The sequence below is a fragment of the Henckelia pumila genome, chromosome 1 (assembly GCF_033568475.1).
Source record: "Henckelia pumila isolate YLH828 chromosome 1, ASM3356847v2, whole genome shotgun sequence".
Taxonomy (NCBI): Eukaryota; Viridiplantae; Streptophyta; class Magnoliopsida; order Lamiales; family Gesneriaceae; genus Henckelia; species Henckelia pumila.
In genome coordinates this window covers 116,494,111-116,514,310 of record NC_133120.1, presented here as the reverse complement: position 1 = coordinate 116,514,310, position 20,200 = coordinate 116,494,111, and the positions used below count along the sequence as shown (strand labels likewise).

General features: G+C 34.7%; 1 protein-coding gene and 1 long non-coding RNA gene across 3 annotated transcripts; both read right to left on the bottom strand.

Moving 5' to 3' along the window:
- Positions 1-830: 830 nt before the first annotated feature.
- LOC140877120 (uncharacterized) lies at positions 831-9,050 on the bottom strand. Of its 2 annotated transcripts, none has more exons than XM_073280649.1 (11): positions 8,777-9,050; positions 8,244-8,527; positions 7,926-8,120; positions 7,190-7,536; positions 5,305-5,596; positions 4,263-4,421; positions 3,688-4,053; positions 2,999-3,064; positions 2,828-2,876; positions 2,288-2,411; positions 831-1,170 (listed from the first exon to the last, which is right to left on the bottom strand). In XM_073280649.1, exons 1-11 carry the CDS (start codon positions 8,934-8,936, stop codon positions 1,092-1,094), a joined length of 2,121 nt encoding a protein of 706 aa, XP_073136750.1. In that variant the 5' UTR covers positions 8,937-9,050; the 3' UTR covers positions 831-1,091. The 2 variants fall into 2 exon arrangements, with proteins under 2 accessions (XP_073136750.1, XP_073136757.1); XM_073280656.1 differs by having other exon boundaries at positions 8,829-8,966.
- Positions 9,051-12,919: 3,869 nt separating this feature from the next.
- Positions 12,920-13,660, bottom strand: LOC140881011 (uncharacterized). The gene is made up of 3 exons (XR_012149782.1): positions 13,600-13,660; positions 13,429-13,477; positions 12,920-12,986 (listed from the first exon to the last, which is right to left on the bottom strand). It is a non-coding gene; the product is annotated as an uncharacterized lncRNA (long non-coding RNA).
- Positions 13,661-20,200: the final 6,540 nt, after the last annotated feature.

Here is a 20,200-nt window from a genome sequence, read left to right as displayed (position 1 = left end):
CTTGATGGGACGACATAGTGAGCCATCTACATTGTTGACATCCTCCTCACCGAGTATGTAATGCTAGCTAAACATGAATGGAGGAAAGGTTGCTAAGTTCAAAGGGCGCTGCTCAACCTCAATGAAACACTTCTGAGAATAGATGTGCCTTCCGTGTAAAAAATTTTGATGTCACAATTTATATTTTCTCTTAAACAAATTTCTGTTGAGGACATGTAAAATAGTTCAAAAATTATAAAAACCATTCTCGACTTCGGCTAACAAGATACGAGGCAGATGCCAAAAATCTTTCGGTAATTTATAATTCAGTCTCCAAATCTAAACTTAAATTGGTAATCAGTCCCCGTCAGAAAAAACTTTGTTTAAACTCCCTGGGCCCACATGTTTTGTTTCGGATGAAATTTGATACAAAACATGAAAAATATGGTACAAATACATGATATTTGAGTATCAAATGTGTTAGATCTAGTATAAATATATGATTTTCGAGTACTAAAAAATATTGATATTAATAACACATTTATCTTATTTAGATGAAAATCAATACAAAACATTAAAAATATGGTACGCATAGTAATTTTTGAGTACCCAATGTGTTAGATCTGATACAAATATATGATTTTTAAGTACTCAAACACATGTTGCAAGTTCACATTAATAAAGATGTTTAGATTTTATATTCAAAATTGTATTTTTTGTACTCGATCTTAAACAATTAGTGCTCAAATATTTTGTATTTGTATCATATTTTCAATGTTTTGTACTTAATTTTATCCGAAAAAAATAATGTGGATTCAAAAAGTGCAAACAAATTTTTTCTGACAAGGGACTGATTCTTAATTTGCTTTTGGATTTAGGGACTGAACACCAATTCACCCAAAATCTTTTCTAGTGAAATTCTGCAATCGTGAAGCGAACAATACATGAAAAAGATTAATCCTAGCTCCCACTGCTCACATGTCAGATGGAAGAAAATGAATATTCCTGTTTAATTTAAACTAGTGGTATCTCATACTTTCCTTCTGTAAATAATGAGTTGCTCTAACTCGGCCTCTAAGGGAGAATATGCAGAGAATTGAGGCAATTATTAACTAAGGTAGCTCCGGAACCATGTTCAAAGCCTTAAGAATAAAGGCATATGTAAATGCATCCTCTTGAAGCCTCTCAAATCTGCATCACAAGAATAAATCAAAATAAATCAGGTTTCGGTATATGAATATCATCCATGACTATACAGTAAAAACCTTAGATCTTCAACTATTGATTTAAAAAAAAAAACATCACTGTAGTATAGTTTATATTTTCCAAAATCAAAAGAATCTACTTTTGCACAAGTAAATTCCACAAGAATTTTATCTTCCCCTCCTGTATTTTTAATTTGGGACACATGATTTTCAACAAATTCTCTTAACAACGCATGCATTAATTATTTTCCTTCCTTTATTTCTCGTCAATGGGTGAATTGTACACATAAGAATCCCACATTATAGTAGTGTACTGATTCAGTATTGCGTATTTTCACGGATTGTATAATTGAGGTCTCCATGAGTCTGTCCAAACATAAATGAATGGTACACAAATAAAAAGTACAAGAAATGAGGATATTAGAAATAGAAATGGCTGTCAAATCAACATCTCATGAAATTATTAAGCATTACTTGAATCATTTAGGATGATGAGACAACAATAGAGATGATAGATCATGTAGCCAATCTCAATTAGTTTATGACCAAGGCTTGTATGCTGGTGAATGTTACTTTCATTCAAGTGCATGCAACTCATCAGCCAAACAACATTGTTTCCCAAATCAAAGAGACTAACCATTAAATTTATACGAGATTTAAGCAACAGAAAATCATATAGTTTTTATTTTTTATTTCAAAAGTAAAATTCAGTGTCTAAAAAATGCAAAATAATTTACCATCTCGAAATTATAAACTATCGGAGGTCCCAAACAATTAACTTGAATTTTCCTCAGGAGTTGGTCTTTTGTGCTAAACACCATATGCATTATTTGCAGTAAACTTATGATGGGCAGTGCTAGAAATCCTAAACAAGTTGCCATGGACACTCGATTGCAAAAGTGAAATTGCCTATTTCTACTTGAGATGTGAACAAATGTTCCTTTCACATATACTCTTCAAATGCACAGATTCTGATTTAATGATTCAAAAGTTATGAGAGTTCTAATAAATGAGATGAAAATCCGACATTTCCAAACTCATATTCATGCACAAACAAAATGAAAAAAAAAAAAAAAAAAAAAAAAAGAAGAAAAATTTATCACCTTCCAGACTTTGAAAAATGCCCTGCACCAAGTTCACATTTAAATAGCAGAACATTATCATCAGTTTTCATCTCTCTCAACTTAGCAACAAATTTAGCTGGTTCCGAGTACATAACCCTTGGATCTGTCATGGAAAAAAAGCTCAGATGTAAGCTCAAAAGATGAAGAAACTTTGTTTGATAGGCAACAGAATCCATCATACACGTCTTCATTGTACAAGTGACTTAGATAGCATGAACAACATGCAGAACATAACAAATCAAGCAAGCCATGACAGACAATAACTATATAGGTTAGATACAGCTAGATTGACATTAGGTCAATAAATACCATGGTCATCGAAAATCATCCGGATAAATGTGTTCCAACAGAAAATCATAAGAGATGCAAAAGTTGAGTGAGGAAGATGAAAACATTTGTACCCATCCCCCACCCTCAACACACACTTCCTACCTGCTTTTAACTTATCATGTAAGCTAAAATGAGTCATTGATTCCATTCCACCGCAGATATAGAAAGGTAAGCATTGTCTCGACTTACCATTTAGCCCAGCAGTTAAAAGAATAGCCGGATAATTTTGTGCTTTGACCTGTAAAATTAAGACACCTTTGAGCCTACAAGCATTGCAACATCTTTTTATTTTTGACAAATCGTATGAAACCTATTTCCTTATCAACATGGAACATAAAAACAGAATGATACGGAACTCACATTGTCTACTGGGGAAAAAGACTTCATATAGAAGTAAAACTCTTCTTTGCGAGGATCTCCCCATTCCTGTGGTAACAAAAGAAACAAGCAAAAGAGCAGGTACGCTTTATTTGCAATGCATATCTGTACTTGTGGAACCATAATATCTTGCCAGATTCTAGAATGTTCTAATATTCTAGTAGCATGTTGTAGATGAACTTTATGATGCATAAGTAATTATTATTGTTTGGAGACAGAGAAGAAATGCTTAGACAAGAAAAAATTATTTTATAATACAAAAACATGGCTTTCCCAAATGAAATGTAAATTTAATCAATTCTCACTCCAAAAAAATTCATGAATTATCAAAATGAGAACTTATTTTTCAGGAAGGTTGACCTTATTTTCTCTTATCACCCTAAATACAAAATATTCAAGAGGAAAGTCCACAAGGGAGTCCAGAGAAACAGTCACACAAACACGAGTGAGATATAAAAACAAGGGGGTAAAATGCAATGGGGGGCACTGTGATGTATTCCATTAAATTCTTTTGTTAGAGCTTTTTAAGAGGGGCATACAGAAAATATATTTGTTTTCTTTTTTACTTGTGGATTTAATCCTTCACGAGATTAAACTCAGAGAACTTGTAGAGAGGGACACCAATACTCAGAATATAGTCAAGAATTGGAAACCACGAAAAGTAAACTGACCTCCCACTCGGAAGTTGTAAGGGGAATAGTTGGATCAAGCATCGTGGTCAAAGCATCAACAAAAGGTACTCCAGCAACAGCAGCCTTAAACAGGTCAGGTCTCATGTTAAGAACAGCACCAACTAGCAAACCCCCGGCACTTCTTCCATGAATGCAAATCTTTTCCACAGAAGAATACTTCTTTGCTATCAAATATTCAGCACAAGCAATAAAATCTGTGAAGGTATTTTTTTTCTTGAGCAGTTTACCATTTTCATACCATGGTCTGCCCATTTCACCACCTCCACGGATGTGGGCAACAGCGAAAATGAAACCCCTGTCTAACAAAGACAGCCTTGGTGCCTTGAAGTATGGATCAATACATACCTATTCAAACTAGCATCCGTAAGAATAAAATCATGACAATGCAACTAGAAGGTTTTCATGAATAGACTAAAGTCATTGTTACTCACTAGATTAACATGAACTTTTTACAGTTTTATTATCCATGGACGGAAAACCAAAAAACCAATAAATAAACAGGTTATGTCAAAATTGCGAAAGAACCTCTGTCATGCAGCAGTTTAATATATTACCTCATAGGAACCATAACCATAAAGAAGTAATGGATCTGAGCCGTCAAACTTAACCAGATCCTTTCGATAAACCATAGATATGGGTATTTGAGTACCATCTACAGCAGTGGCCCACTGTCTTTCAGTTATGTAATTTGCAGAATAAAAGCCTCCTAAAACCTGAATCAGAACACAATTATTTATAACATTCATGGTTTACCTTTTTAGATTCAAAAGTGTTTATTAAAAGCTCAAAACTTATATCATTGAGCAATAAAATGAAAAAATAATCCGAAACCATGAACTGAAGGTAAAATAGTTATGTACATAGACCCATGAATCCATTAACTAATAAAAGAAGATGCAACCTTATTTTCTATTTTCCCTGACATCAACATTTTTTTATTATGGGCCTATCCTCAGTTGAGCCCAAATCTTTTGAACTCGTAACACATCCCCAACTTTCTCTTTGGTGTTCTTATTTCTTATTTTGGACATCCGCACATCCATCTTAACATCCTCACATTTGTGTCCCATTTCCAGTATTAAAATAAAATACAAAAAAGAAACTTACCTTCATTATCATGTTTCACCCACTCTGTTTATTTTTTAAAATTTCAGATTGTTGTTCTAGGGAATACAAGAGGGTGAGACTGGCTAAAGTCAATTGAGTAGACAGCCAAGTGTAAGTGGGCAGCTACGAGGCCGGGTACATGGCTACAAGGTTCACGATCAACTGAATTCCCAGCAGCTTTCTCAGGCCAGATAAATTAAGCACAACTTTAGACTCTTGACTTCAAACCCATATCTTTCTACTATGTAGAAAACCAATGGCAAAAAAAATTCCTTTGCATTACATTGTTTGCATTTATAAATATAAACAAAAACCTAAAAGAATGGTACCGAATTTTGTTGTTAGAAGAAACAAATGAAAATGAAATTTCAAATAAAGGAAAAAGTAAAAGAAATTGTGTGAATGGAAATGGCAACAAGAAGCCAAATATTATACATGTCAAGAGAAACTTAGAGCAAGTTTTTGTAAGTAATATGTGAGCTAACTCACCGCTTCTGTCTTTTTGAGAACTGAAATGCGAGAATTCATATCATACTCATAAACAGAAGGAGGTGTCCTCAATGAGCTGTAATGAAACCTTAAAATACTGGAACAGAATTGAGACTCCAAGGGATCCAATGAGTATATAGGATCAACATAATCTACGGTCTGACCACCTTGAAGCCTATCAAGTGGCTCTCCAATAGCTGGAAGGTGATAAATAATTATCTTGGGCAGACCATTTTCACGCTCATAAACCACAAGATGATTGCTAAAGAGTTGGATCTCCTGAATATTTATACTGGTCAAAGCATAAAAATTATATTAAGCTCATCAGGAAACTGACTTGAACAGCAATGGCATGGAAGTAAATCATAATCTACTCAATAAACATGAAAGCAGAATGGATAAAACTTAACTCATTCATTTGATATAAATTCCCATGGAGAAATCAAAACTATAACTAGAGATGAACTTAGTAAAGGAATTTACATTATCTGGTGTGTAAAAACTGACCATGTGTGTATAATAAAAAGAATTTCGTCACAAGAGGACATTGACCATGTACATTGTAGCATACACAGACCATATTTAAAATCAAATTCAACTGTCATCCTGTAACAAATTTATTTCTCAAAGTAAATAAATTAACCGTCTTCGCTTTCATAATTAGTTTAGATGAAGTAAGTTTTAGAGAAAAAAATCCAGGACTGGATGCAAGTCATCAGGGGTATAATAATGCAACCATTGCTAATACTTCCTGAACAATTAATGCACTTACTAAAAAAGCTCACTGATTGTGTACATTATCTAGTTCTTTAAAATCATTTATCAAGTCGGAGATTTCAAATTATAGTGTTCGTAGTCATTATTATCATAATGATAAGTATCTAAAAATCTGTAGAAAGATGCAGCTTCCTTCACAAGAAAAAATGCCATAGTGATCAATCCAAAGTTGGCGACAATTTGTGGCGAAGTGTCAGGAGTTTAAGGAGCATGATTTGATCGGGTTGTGTCTATGTGTGTCACATTAAGTGCCTACGAATATAAAAAGGAACTAACAGACAAATTTCCAACAGGCAATGCACCAAAACATGAAAGGTGAAGAAGACGAGCTGAAAAGAAATTCAGATTTCATATCCAAGGCTTCAGCTTCGAGCACAAAAGGTAAGACACGGCATCACGTCATTAGAATTACGTCAATGCTCAGTCATTACAGAAATTTGTGCCACAATTGAAATTTAGGGGACGCCTGGCATTGCATCATCTTAAACCTTCATTGACTCACGCTGCTTCTCACCTTTTGGGGTAAGACTTCCATGGATCTACCCCTGCGGCTGCTCAAACTCCACTTTCAATGGCTGCTTGTTGATCGAGCATGTGCACAAACTTTAGGACACCCAAATGTGCACTACTGCAGTCACGATGTTTCAAGTGGAGTTTAATAAAATACATGCTTGACTTTGGGTTAGTTGTGAAGTGACCAACATTACCACCTGACAGGCATTTTTACTCGATCTTACTGATGCTGCTGAGTGGTAGGTAAACAGAAATAATCAGTGAGAACAACAACCCTTGCCCCTACTTTATCATAAAATGTGACGGTGAATACAACTTACCGTGTACAGGAAGCTGGTTGTGTCCTTAAAACAGAAATTATAATATTTTTGCCAGCGACAAAACTTTTGCGGTGTTTCACTTTATTTTTTCTTCTCAACTAGATTTTTAGATGTTAGATCTGTACACGGTCTAAATCTCAATTAGAGGACCATTCTACACCATGAGATCAGCTTGCAATTATTTCAATATTTGCTTTTGTTACGAAACTTAGAAATTAACAATTGCAAGGGCGTGATTCAGTTGAATGAAGAGTTGTGATCATCTGTATTATTACCTTGACCGGTGAGGAAGAATCACTGTAGTATTTGATGTATCATCCACTGGGCAAACAAGTAACTCAGAATTATAACATTTTTCACTTGTCCTCTTAATGAAGAAATGATTCCCACGATGACTTACGGATGTCTCTATGCCATCCAGACGCTGTGTCAAACTGATTAGCCCATTTTCAGGCTTTGAAATGTCGAGGTAAAACACGAATCTTGTCATTTTGCTTTCAGATGTGACAAACATAAACCTTTTGCTCTCAGAAGCAGCAAGATCTAGAGAAAATTTGTCATCCTTTTCATGATAAAGGCAAGAATCCGATGATTGTTCTGTCCCCAGGTTATGCAACCATACCTGCCAAAATTGATGCACTTAAGATGTCCATTCAAAACAAACAGATGAGCGTGTTACTATGGTTTTAGGTAAAGCAGTCCAAGATGTCCATTCAAAACAAACAGATGAGCGTGTTACTATGGTTTTAGGTAAAGCAGTCCGGAAAAATTTCTACGTAGCATTAAGGAAAGCTTCCTTCCCCATGCTTCTAGGTTCATATGATACTTGTTTTTTCTTGATTTACATGTAACTAACAATTTGCACTATAAATTTGCATTTACTGATTTTTTTTAAAAAAGTGAGAAACTTTTACACTTATAGTGGAATAAGTTTGTTTGGGTCATTAAGAGTACTGAGTAACATAACTCACCGATAATTCCACAAAACGAAATCAGCCTATAAATGTTTACCTTGTCAGGACGGAGGATCTCATCCATAGTAATATAAAGTAAAGCATTGTCACCAGCCCATTCAATTTGTGATGTGACTCCAACTAAAGGCTTCCCAACAGTTGTTTGAGACTCGGCATCAATGATATGAATAGAGTATATTTCATCTCCTTTAGTGTCTTCTGCATAAGCTACCAATTTATTGTTCGGGCTAACCTGAAGACAATGTTTCAGAAAATTTGAGAAAAAAAGGGGAACAGTCGGAAGAAAAACTACAAGGACTAAGGATAAAGCTCGAAATCAATGAAAATAATGGATGAAAAAATAAGGAAGTCTTGCTTTGAAAGCACCAATGACATAAAATCCATGTTCTTGTGCTTTGACATTTTCATCAAGAATGACATGCTCTGGAGGTGCATCTGGTCCAGTAGGCATCGTGTCATGAACAGAAGCAGGTATATCGATATCAGCAACCGGGCGTCGGCAATGTTGAGCATATTCTTTACCCTCCAAGGTCCTTTTGTAATAATAGTAAGAACCCCTGCGCAAGGGAGCAGATATGTCGTCTTCTTTTACCCGACCTCTTATCTCACGGTATATTTGATCCTCTAATTGTTTTGTTCCTGGGCAAGGCAAGAAGAAATCAAATAGATATAAACCAAGATATGCAAAGTCTACCCACACAGAAACATGTTAATTGAACGGAATTCATCCCATTTACCCCCCCACAAAAAACCATATATCCCAAAAAAGTTTGGATTCAGAATCAAATTCACCTCCTTCAACATAGAGAATTAATTTTTTTTAAAAAAAAATCAAGAGATCATAAGAACGAATGGCGAGTGTTTGCTTAAAGAATGGATCGCACGAACCAGACATGACATGATCGAAATAAGCATTTTCCTGTTTGAGATAAGCAAGAACCTCTGCATCGGAGCGAGAGTCGTCGCGAAGCCAGTAGTAATTGTCGACCCTGAGGTCCCCAAACATCTCCATCTCATGCTTCACTTTCTTCGCCGACGGAGGTTCCATCGCCGATGAAGATAGCACTCTGAAACTTCTTCTGCGAGGTGAAGAGGAGGAGGAGGATCGAAAGTGGTGGCGGGGGAGTGAGACTGAGGTGCATTTGGTCGCTAGTGATATTATTGTCATGGCGGGTGATTAATTTTAGGTAAAATTGTTTTTTGTTTTGTAATTTTTATTTATCACTTAGAAATAAACATTAAAGAAGGATTTTAAAAATATTTTTAGTATTATATAAATTAAAAAATTTAAAGTATGTGTGGATAAGATTTTTTGTAGAATATTTTTGAAAATTTGTTATTCAAGTGTAGTTTCTAAAAGTAAATGAAATGTGTTCGGGAAAGTCTCGATAAATTCCCATGAGCAATCTCAAATGATTCCTCAGTCCCTGTGTAAGAGTTTATGTGTTCTAACTCCCTGACAAATGCCTGCAATATGTTTGAGCTCCCTATTTATGATCAATTGACCAAACTACCCCCAATTTTTTTGATAACCCCACAATACCCTCTACTCTTATTTGAAAATAAAAGAAAAAAGAAAGAAACAGAAAGGTAAAGAAAAACGATCAGAGTAAGAACGATCGGTAATTTCCCTCCTTTTTCTTTGTAGATCGGATTAATGAACCATTTGTACTTTCCTTCCATCGCTTTGGGTTTCTTGTAGATCTGCGTTGACTGAAGAAAACCGTCAATCCTTGTGCTCAGTGCTCGTAGTCAGTTTTTCTTAGATTTGAAGGTTTTAATTTCGATTTGAAATATTATAAACCGTGGGAAAACATTAGATTGTCCCAAATTGATGTATTGTGTGCGTGTTTAAAATGCTGAATCGATGAAATTGTTTGAGATTTTGTTATGATTTTAGAGGTTGCGTTTAATTTGTGGCATTGCGATAATTTACAGATTTGCTTACAATATCTAATTTACACGTCTGTTACTGGGAATCCTGTTCATTTTGTGGAATTTTGTGATAGATTAGCTGGTATTTGTTATTGTTCTCGATTATAATGTTTTAATTCCTAATATAATGGTTTTAGTTTTAAAACGTACTGTAATTGTTCTTGAAGTTGTTATCGTGTAGTATTTGTCTGTGTGTAATGTGTTATGAATGAGTGTATCATGTTTTGATTTTTGAGTATGTGTTTATGTAGTTTGAAAATGTAATATGAAAGTGATTAAAGCAATGTTACGTTTTTGGGTTGCTGTAATAAAAGAAGAAATTTGTCATCTAAATCTTTAGAGGTTGTAGCTTGATGGATGTTTTTGTGAGTTTGGACAAAAAATGTGCAGAAATATCTCCGAAATCCATGATTTATGGAATTGTTTGAGATTTTGTCATGATTTTAGAGGTTGCTTTTAATTTGGGGCATTGCGATAATTTTACAAATTTTCTTACAATATCAATTTTATATGTCTGTTACTGGGAACGGCAGATCATTTTATGGAATTTTGTGATAGATTAACTGGTATTTCTCATTGTTCTTTATTGTAATGTTTTAATTCCTAATATAATGGTTTTAGTTTTAAATCCTACTATAATTGTTATTGAATTTTTTATTGTGTGTCTGGTTTTTGTAGCTTGAAAATGGAATCTGGAAGTGGTCCTTGCAATCTTTCATTTTTGGGTTGCTGCAAATACAAGAATCAATTGTTTGTCATCTCAATCTTCAGTGGTTGTAGCTTGATGGATATTTTTATGAGTCTAGGCAAAAAATGTGTAGAAATATCTCCGGAATCCATTATTCTTCACTACGTAGCTCCATTGCATAAGATGCTTGTGTCTTTGAACGATGATGATGATGTCCTTAATATGATTCATCTTCATATGTGTGTAAAGCTTACGACAATTGAATTGAGGGCAGAGAAAAAAACCGAACACCTCGGCAACTTGAATGATGGGAGGTAAAATATTACATTTATTTATTATTAAACACAATTTCGTACTTCTGTTTTGATAATATTTTAGTACCATGTTTAACAAATTAAAAACGAAGGGTTAAATATTGTAGATTGGTTCTTATACATTATCAATTCGTTATTTATTTGAAACAAATACAAATCTGGCAGATATTTTATATTTGTTCTTGTAGTTGTTGTTCTTTTTCATATTATTAATTGTATATTAAACTGGTAAGGGTTGATGAGGAAGACACGCAGTCAAGGAGTGATAACGAGGTTGAAAAGACCCCTTGCTCCAATACCATAGATGCCTGAGTTAATTGCATTCGTGGTGTAGGACAAACATTCGACGGTGCTTCTGAATTTAGAAAATGTTTGAAAAACTATTCTGTTGCTACCAGACGTTCATTTGTGTATGTTAAAAATGACAGTGAGAAGGTTATTGTCATTTGTACTGAGAAGAGCTGTGAATGGAGAATTTATGGTTCGAAACATAAATCAGACAATATTTTTGGCATCCGAAAATGTATGTTGAAGCATAGTTGTGATGAGAACAATCTACGTAATAGAGGGCATCCTAGAGCTGATGCGTATTGGATAGCGAATGTTGTGAAAGAAAAATTGAGAGTATAGCCCTCTTATCGTCCTTGTACAATGCAGCAGGACTTGCAAAGAGAATTTGGGGTAGAGTTAGAATACCGCAAAGTTTGGAAGGGTAAAAAGTTGGCGATGCATGATATTCATGACACAGATGAAGGATACTATGATAGATTACGATGGTACTGTAGTACTGTTAAAAAGACTAATCCCGGTAGTATTGTGAGTGTGAGATTGATCCTTTGACCAAAAAATTTAGAAGGTTGTTCATTTGTTTTCATGCATGTGCTGTTGGTTTTGTTAGTGGTTGTAGGGCCATTGATTTTTTTGGATGATACTCATATAAAAAATAAGTATAAAGGATGTATCTTAGTTGCTGTGTCAAAATATGCAAACGATGATCTTTTCACAATTGCCTATGTCGTAGTAGATGCTGAGAATGATGTGAACTGGGATTGGTTTTGTTATCATTTGAGAAGTGTGCTCTTTCCCATCAATGCATTCCATTCGACGAGTTCACATTTTTTTAAGACAAACATCCTTGTATTATCAAGGCAGTGAATCAACTATTTTCTGGGAGTGACCATGCTTATTGTTTGAGACATTTAGTGGATAATTTTGTAAAATAGGTAAATTCTAAATCACGTATCCTTGACCAATTGTACTGTAAAATTTCATACTATTTTTTTATTTTAAGCTGAATGTAAATTGTTTTTCTTCATTTTAGGTGTTGAGAAGTTATCCCATACATAACAAAAAACATTGGTATTCGGTATTCAAGAAAGCTGCGTATGCTCCATCATTCCAAGAATATGAACAACATATAAACATGATTTTCAACAAATTCTCTTAACAACGCATGCATTAATTATTTTCCTTCCTTTATTTCTCGTCAATAGGTGAATTGTACACATAAGAATCCCACATTATAGTAGTGTACTGATTCAGTGTTGCGTATTTTCATGGATTGTATAATTGAGGTCTCCATGAGTCTGTCCAAACATAAATGAATGATACACAAATAAAAAGTACAAGAAATGAGGATATTAGAAATAGAAATGGCTGTCAAATCAACATCTCATGAAATTATTAAGCATTGCTTCAATCATTTAGGATGATGAGACAACAATAGAGATGATAGATCATATAGCCAATCTCAATTAGTTTATGACCAAGGCCTGTATGCTGGTGAATGTTGGGCAGTGGTAGAAATCCTAAACAAGTTGCCATGGACACTCGATTGCAAAAGTGAAATTGCTTATTTCTACTTTAGATGTGAATAAATGTTCCTTTCACATATACTCTTCAAATACACAGATTCTGATTTAATGATTCAAAAGTTATGAGAGTTCTAATAAATGAGATGAAAATCCGACATTTCCAAACTCATATTCATGCACCAACAAAATGAAAAAAAAAAAGAAAAGAAGAAAAGTTTATCACCTTCCAGACTTTGAAAAATGCCCTGCACCAAGTTCACATTTAAACAGCAGAACATTATCATCAGTTTTCATCTCTCTCAACTTAGCAACAAATTTAGCAGGTTCCGAGTACATAACCCTTGGATCTGTCATGGTAAAAAAGCTCAGATGTAAGTTCAAAAGATGAAGAAACTTTGTTTGATAGGCAACAGAATCCATCATACACGTCTTCATTGTACAAGTGACTTAGATTGTACAAGTGACTTAGATAGCATGAACTACATGCAGAACATAACAAATCAAGCAAGCCATGACAGACAATAACTGTATAGGTTAGATACAGCTAGATTGACATAAGGTAAATAAATACCATGGTCATCGAAAATCATCCGGATAAATGTGTTCCAACAGAAAATCATAAGAGATGCAAAAGCTGAGTGAGGACGATGAAAACATTTGTACCCATCCCCCAACCCCCCACCCTCAACACACACTTCCTACCTGCTTTTAACTTATCATGTAAGCTAAAATGAGTCATTGGTTCCATTCCACCGCAGATATAGAAAGGTAAGCATTGTCTCGACTTACCATTTAGCCCAGCAGTTAAAAGAATAACTGGATAATTTTGTTCTTTGACCTGTAAAAGTAAGACACCTTTGAGCCTACAAGCATTGCAACATCCTTTTATTTTTGAAAAATCGTATGGAACCTATTTCCTTTATCAACATGGAACAAAAAACAGAATGATACGGAACTCACATTGTCTACTGGGTAATAAGACTTCATATAGAAGTAAAACTCTTCTTTGCGAGGATCTCCCCATTCCTGTGGTAACAAAAGAAACAAGCAAAAGAGCAGGTACGCTTTATTTGCAATGCATATCTGTACTTGTGAAACCATAATATCTTGCCAGATTCTAGAATGTTCTAATATTCTAGTAGCATGTTGTAGATGAACTTTATGATGCATAAGTAATTATTATTGTTTGGAGACAGAGAAGAAATGCTTAGACAAGAAAAAATTATTTTATAATACAAAAACATGGCTTTCCCAAATGAAATGTAAATTTAATCAATTCTCACTCCAAAAATCATGAATTATCAAAATGAGAACTTATTGTTCAGGAAGGTTGGCCTTATTGTCTCTTATCACCCTAAATACAAAATATTCAAGAGGAAAATCCACAAGGGAGTCCAGAAAAACAGTCACACAAACACGAGTGAGATATGATAACAACGGGGTAAACTGCAATGGGGGGGGGGGGGGGGGGGCACGGTGATGTATTCCATTAAATTCTTTTGTTAGAGATTTTTAAGAGGGGCATACAGAAAATATATTTGTTTTCTTTTTTACTTGTGCATTTAATCCTTCACGAGATTAAACTCAGAGAACTTGTAGAAAGGGACATCAATACTCAGAATATAGTCAAGAATTGGAAAACACGAAAAGTAAACTGACCTCCCATTCGGAAGTTGTAAGGGGAATAGTTGGATCAAGCATCTTGGTCCAACAAAAGGTACTCCAGCAACAGCAGCCTTAAATAGGTCAGGTCTCATGTTAAGAACAGCACCGACTAGCAAACCCCCGGCACTTCTTCCATGAATGCAAATCTTTTCCACAGAAGAATACTTCTTTGCTATCAAATATTCAGCACAAGCAATAAAATCTGTGAAGGTATTTTTTTTTCTTGAGCAGCTTACCATTTTCATACCATGGTCTGCCCATTTCACCACCTCCACGAATGTGGGAAACAGCGAAAATGAAACCCCTGTCTAACAAAGACAGCCTTGGTGCCTTGAAGTATGGATCAATACATACCTATTCAAACTAGTATCCGTAAGAATAAAATCATGACAATGCAACTAGAAGGTTTTCATGAATAGACTAAAGTCATTGTTACTCACTGGATTAACATGAACTTTTTACAGTTTTATTATCCATGGACGGAAAACCAAAAAACCAATAATAAACAGGTAATGCCAAAATAGCGAAAGAACCTCTGTCATGCAGCAGTTTAATATATTACCTCATAGGAACCATAACCATAAAGAAGTAATGGATCTGAGCCGTCAAACATAACTAGATCCTTTCGATAAACCATAGATATGGGTATTTGAGTACCATCTACAGCAGTGGCCCACTGTCTTTTAGTTATGTAATTTGCAGAATCAAAGCCTCCTAAAACCTGAATCAGAACACAATTATTAATTATTACATTCATGGTTTACCTTTTTAGATTCAAAAGTGTTTATTAAAAGCTCAAAACTAATATCATTGAGCAATAAAATGAAAAAATAATCCGAAACCATGAAAGGAAGGTAAAGTAATAGTGATGTACATAGATCCATGAATAATCCATGAAATAATAAAAGAAGATACAACCTTATTTTCTATTTTTCCTGACATCAACATTTTTCATTATGGGCCTATCCTCAGTTGAGCCCAAATCTTTTGAACTCGTAACACATCCCCAACTTTCTCTTTGGTGTTCTTATTTCTTATTTTGGACATCCTTGTACGTCCGCACATCCATCTTAACATCCTCACATTTGTGTCCCATTTCCAGCATTAATATAAAATACAAAAAAGAAACTTACCTTCATTATCATGTTTCACCCACTCTACTTATTTTTTTAAATTTCAGACTGTTGTTCTAGGGAATACAAGAGGGTGACACTGGCTAAAGTCAATTGTGTAGACAGCCAAGTGTAACTGGGCAGCTACGAGGCCGGGTACATGGCTACAAGTTTCAGGATCAACTGAATTCCCAGCAGCTTTCTCAGGCCAGATAAATTAAGCACAACTTTAGACTCTTGACTTCAAACCCATATCTTTCTACTATGTAGAAAACCAATGGCAAAAAAATTTCCTTTGCATTACATTGTTTGCATTTATAAATATAAAGACAAAAACCCAAGGGTCCGCTTGGAACAAGAGATTTGGGCTTATTTGGATTTTAAATCATCAGCCCAAATCTCTTGTAGTTGCTTGGAAGCCCAACAGATTTGGGATTTTGAATCCATAGATTTATACTCTGGACTTTTGCCATTAGTTTTTTCAAATCTTAAATCCACTCAGTACACGGCTGATTTCTGATTTCCCTCTCCCTCAGCGTCGTCGACTCCGCTTCCATCCTCCAAACTATCGTGTACTTCCTCCATTGTGCGCCACCGTGGGTCTCTTTATCATCTTTAACCTATTTGGAGCAATGAAATCGGAATATTGATTGAATGAATCCGAATTTTTTTTCCTTCTTTTTTTGTCTATGATTCTGATTAGTACATTGATTTATGGATTCCTATGTGTAGAAGGTGATCCAGGAAAGGGGCAAAGAGAATTGTGCAGAATTCTCATGAAAGGTGATTTTTCTAATAATAATATTTTCACTTGAAAGTTGAATTTATTGGGTTTTTTTTTAAAAATTAATCTTCTTCTTCTCTGGTTTTATGATCTGGGAATGATGGTAGTTGAGTTCAACTAGTTGGATTGAATCAGATTGTTGTTCAAGTGAATTTTTAACTGAGTCGAGATTGATTGCTGTAGAATAGAAGTATACTGTGGAAGTTCTTGTTGGACAGATTCTTGGATATTTCCAATGAATAGATTTAAAATTCACTTTGTAATTCTATGTTCATCCAAGCAAGGTATTTAATAAAAGGAGGATTCAAATCTATGATTTTCAAATCCATTAATTTAAAATCCATTCTTAAATCTAAATGTCTCAATCCAAGCACAACCTAAAAGAATTCATAATTCATGTCATCACATGAGCATATCATACATACTCTTAACATAACATATTCTTCATGCATCATATTTAGGGCATATCATAATTTAAAAACTCTAAAGTTTATATCCATGTCGTGTAAGTGATTGATCAATCAAAAAACCAACGTACGTGGCTCTGAGATCTCCACCTCTTGGCCCCTTCACCAGGCTGACCCTGGATCCGTAGGCAAATCATCATAACATATGGAAATGCAATCGGGCCCCAGTATCTCGACTCTCAGTCCCGTACTCTATGGAAAGGGCTCCGGGCCTAGGAATCTTATCCCCAATCCCGTATTTGTCACACACCCACTTCAAATTCCTTAAAATATTTTCATGTCCATCTTCATACATATACATACATTATCATGCACATCATAAAATTTATTCATGATCTTATTTTCATAAAATATTGCCCGTAAATATATATTTAATTATTTTATATAAATTATAATACTTTTACATACTTAAAATATTCATGCAAAAATAAATATATATTTACGGACTATGCATATTTTTCATGGATTGATTCAGACTGCTGTTGACTCTTTATACGTAGGCCCATAAACTTCTAGACTGGTCCAATAACTCAACTTAAGCCCATTAAGTTACATTTTATCCCAAATAATATACTTAAGCCCATTAAGACATATCTGGCCTAATAGTTAAGCCCAACCCAATAACAACTTAGACTGGCTCAACGAGTCCAATATCCCAAAAACTGACCCAATAAATTCTATGGGCTGTACTGCTGTAGGCCCATAAAAATTATTGGACTTACTTAATTAATTATTTAGACCCAATGAATTAAATCCATGAAGCCCAATAAATTTAATTAATCTAATTAGACCCATAATCTCACTTTACTATCAATTAAATTAAATTAAAAAAAAATACCCGAGCCCAACACACACACAACCAGGACCCAAACCCATATAACTTAATCTATGACATAACAAACCCGATCGGACCCGTGATTACCTAGCCCAGCCCATTTCTACACCTAATACACAAACCCGTTTCTCACCCATCCCTCTTGTATCCTCTCGGCCGGGCAGCAGCAGGCTTTGTGGACAGCTGCCGGCCAGATACGGCCACCGACCGGCATGATCTCCACCGCCCAAACGTAGCCCATGTCTAGGCAGTTCCAACAAGCCATGCCTTGCTTTGAACCGATCCCTACACAGCCCTAGCGAACCACATTTTGAAAATCCCAAAATTTGCCGACTTGATAGCCCGTGAAACAAAAGAGCTTCGGCCTCTTGCTTTTCTCACCAAAAAGGACCATCTAATTCAACCAAGAGGACCCTAACATGACTCTCTAACATGCAAGCCTTGAACGAATCCAATCAAAAAACTAAGTGAAACCGTGAAAGAACAATCATGAGGGAAGCATGAAACGGGAACAGTCTATGCATACATGCAAAATTTTCATAAAAATTCGAACACAACTAGCCAAATCCAAAAATTTCATGCAAGATCAGAATATTATGACTTAGATGGTGGCCAAAAAGAGAATTCAAACGTGTCTTGGATGATTTTCGAAGCCAAAAACGTGAATATGATGCATACTGCGATCACCGGGACGAAAGACCTTCAAAACTTCGATTAAATCTTCAAAGTGCTTGTGTGTGCTGTGAGTTATCTGCTGAAAACGTAAGAATGAAGATGGAGATGGCGGCTAGGTATTTTTTTACGGGAAGAAGGGTGAATAAAAATAGGCTAGATATAATTATTTGGTTATTATCTTATTTATTTAGGTTTTTGGAAGATAATATATCATGTTAATATAAAAATTTAACTCTTAAAATTAAATAATTTCTGAGTAATTTTCGTAATTTATATTTATATAATTTTAAAAGTCCCTCAAAAGTCTTTAAAATAGTTTATTTTAGTGAAAATTACTATTATTTTCTGAAAATAATATCTTAAAATAATATTTTAAGGCTCATAAAATTATCATAAAAATATTTGGAATAAAATCCCTATACCTCGTTCATCCACGGTTCCGTCTACGCGATAAAAAAAATACTATTTTAAAAAATCTTTTAAATAGCATAAATGCGGGTTAAATGCTAAAAAAAATATTTAAAACATGTAACTACTTTACATAATAACAAATAATAGCACATAAAATAATTTAACCCCTATTATTTTAATTTAAATCCATTATTTTTCCTAATTATGCATGCGAATTTACGTGAGAAAATTCCGGGCGTTACAGAATTCTTCTGAGCTAAAGTCAAAATACTGTTCACTTGTGAATGCTTGCTCATGATCATTTACCATTAGACACTTTACTTCTTCATCATCTTCACTGGAGCTGGAGGAATAGTTGGATTCTTCTTATTCACTATCAGTTTCTACCCATTTGGCTTCGCTATCTTCTGCAACCAGTGCTTCATGCTTCTTTCTTAAAGTGTGTTTGACATCTCTTGAGCTTTTCCTTCTTTCAAAATTTTTATTCCCTTTTTCTATTGATCTTTTCTCATCTATATTTGGTTTGGGACAATATGGTATAAAGTGTTCTGTCTTCCCACAGTTGAAGCATGCACTTGGTTCTTCATTTTCATCTTTCTTCTAAAAATTCTTTCTGTAAGATCCTTCTTGATTTCTTCTGATGAATTTTCCAAACTTTTTCAGAAATAGTGACATAACATCACTACTTAGCTGTTCCGAAGTCTACTCTGGTTGAGCAAGAGATTCTATTTTGACTGCAGTTAAGGCCTTGGTCAGTTGAGGGTAGACTGATCCTCTTCTCGAGTTTTTTGCTCAAACTCATAGGCCTTTAGATCAGCAAACAAGTCATGTAGTTCCAATTTATTCAAATCCTTCGATTCTTTCATTACCATTGTTTTCATATCTCATTCTTTAGGAAGACCTCGAATAAATTTTAAGTTGACTTTCCTGTTGGGATATTTTTTTCCCAAAGCATTGAGTTCAATCACAATGCTACTAACTCTCTCATCGAACTCAACCATTGATTCTCCTGGTTTCATCTTGATGTTGTCAAACTTTTGATTAGCAACAAACAGTTTGTTCTCATTTGTTTGCTCATTTCCTTTGCAAAGTTGAATCAATTTTTCCCAAATTTCTTTTCCTGATTGCACATCTTGATCTTACTGAAAGTATTCTTGTCAAGAGTCTTGTACAGTATATCTTTGACAACATTGTCAAGGTTTGCCTTCTTCTTATCTTCAGCTGTCCATTCAATTCTTGATTTCTCAATGTATTGTGGCCCACCACCAGAAATAGCAACAACAATATTTATCTTGGTGATCGTAAGAGGTCCATCAGTGATGACAAACCACATTTCATCATCTAGAGTTGACAGATGTGCTTGAGTGAATCTTCCAATCGTCAAAATCCTCTTTGGAGAACATAGGAATTTTGTTGAATGAAGACATTTTGATACAATGTTTAAGGTCAAGATAAGAACCACTCTCTGATGCCACTTGTTAAGATCGGTTTGAAGTGTAGAGGGGGGTGAATACACTTAAAAATATTTTATTGTGAATAAGATTGAATTCGATCGGTTTAGTGAAGGAATTCTAAGCTAATCTTGGTGTCTAATGTAATTTTACAAACAAAG